At 35.6% G+C, this 649-nt stretch overlaps 1 protein-coding gene across 1 annotated transcript in view; it reads left to right on the plus strand.

Annotated features, from left to right (window-relative positions):
• Positions 1 to 649, plus strand: part of LOC119333420 (stress response protein nst1-like) — a 4,500-nt gene that overhangs the window by 1,971 nt on the left and 1,880 nt on the right. The window contains exon 3 of the mRNA XM_037606318.1: positions 194 to 247. Within this exon, the coding sequence (XP_037462215.1) occupies positions 194 to 247 (54 nt within the window). The remainder of the gene's footprint in view (positions 1 to 193; positions 248 to 649) is intronic.

Below are 649 nucleotides of genomic sequence, written 5' to 3' on the forward strand. Positions count from 1 at the left end.
GGTGGTTCTTGAGTTCTTTGAAAGAAGACTTGGGCATTGTGAACAGTTCTCCTTGGACAGTAATGTCTGACAAGCAGAAAGTAAGTGTTAATGAAAATATGTTCTTTACATAGAAAATGCTTCTCACTTTATGTTCTTTACATACATATGCTTCTAACTATATGTCTTTTTTATCATATTTGTTCATTAACAGGGATTAATTAAGGCTGTTAGAGAATTATTTCCTGATTCAGAGCATAGATATTGTGTGAGACATATCTGGCAGAATTTCAATAGAATTTTTAAAGGAGATATATTGAAAAACCAATTATGGAGATGTGCTAGAAGTACTACACATGGTCAGTGGAGGGAGAACATGAATAGAATGTTAGTTCTAAACAAACACGCTCATGATTGGTTGGAAGAGTTAGACCCAAAAACATGGGTGAGGGCATTTCAGACTGAATTCCCTAAGTGTGATGTGTTGTTGAACAATAATTGTGAAGTATTCAATAAGTATATCTTAGATGCAAGAGAACTGCCTTTGTTAAGCATGATTCAAAGGATAAAAGGGCAGTGCATGGGGAGAATATGTGGCAAGCAGGAGGAGTCCCAAAAGTGGACTGGTCATATATGTCCGAAAATCAGAAAAAGACTGAATAGGCATATT

The sequence above is a fragment of the Triticum dicoccoides genome, chromosome 7A (assembly GCF_002162155.2).
Source record: "Triticum dicoccoides isolate Atlit2015 ecotype Zavitan chromosome 7A, WEW_v2.0, whole genome shotgun sequence".
Classification (NCBI taxonomy): Eukaryota; Viridiplantae; Streptophyta; class Magnoliopsida; order Poales; family Poaceae; genus Triticum; species Triticum dicoccoides.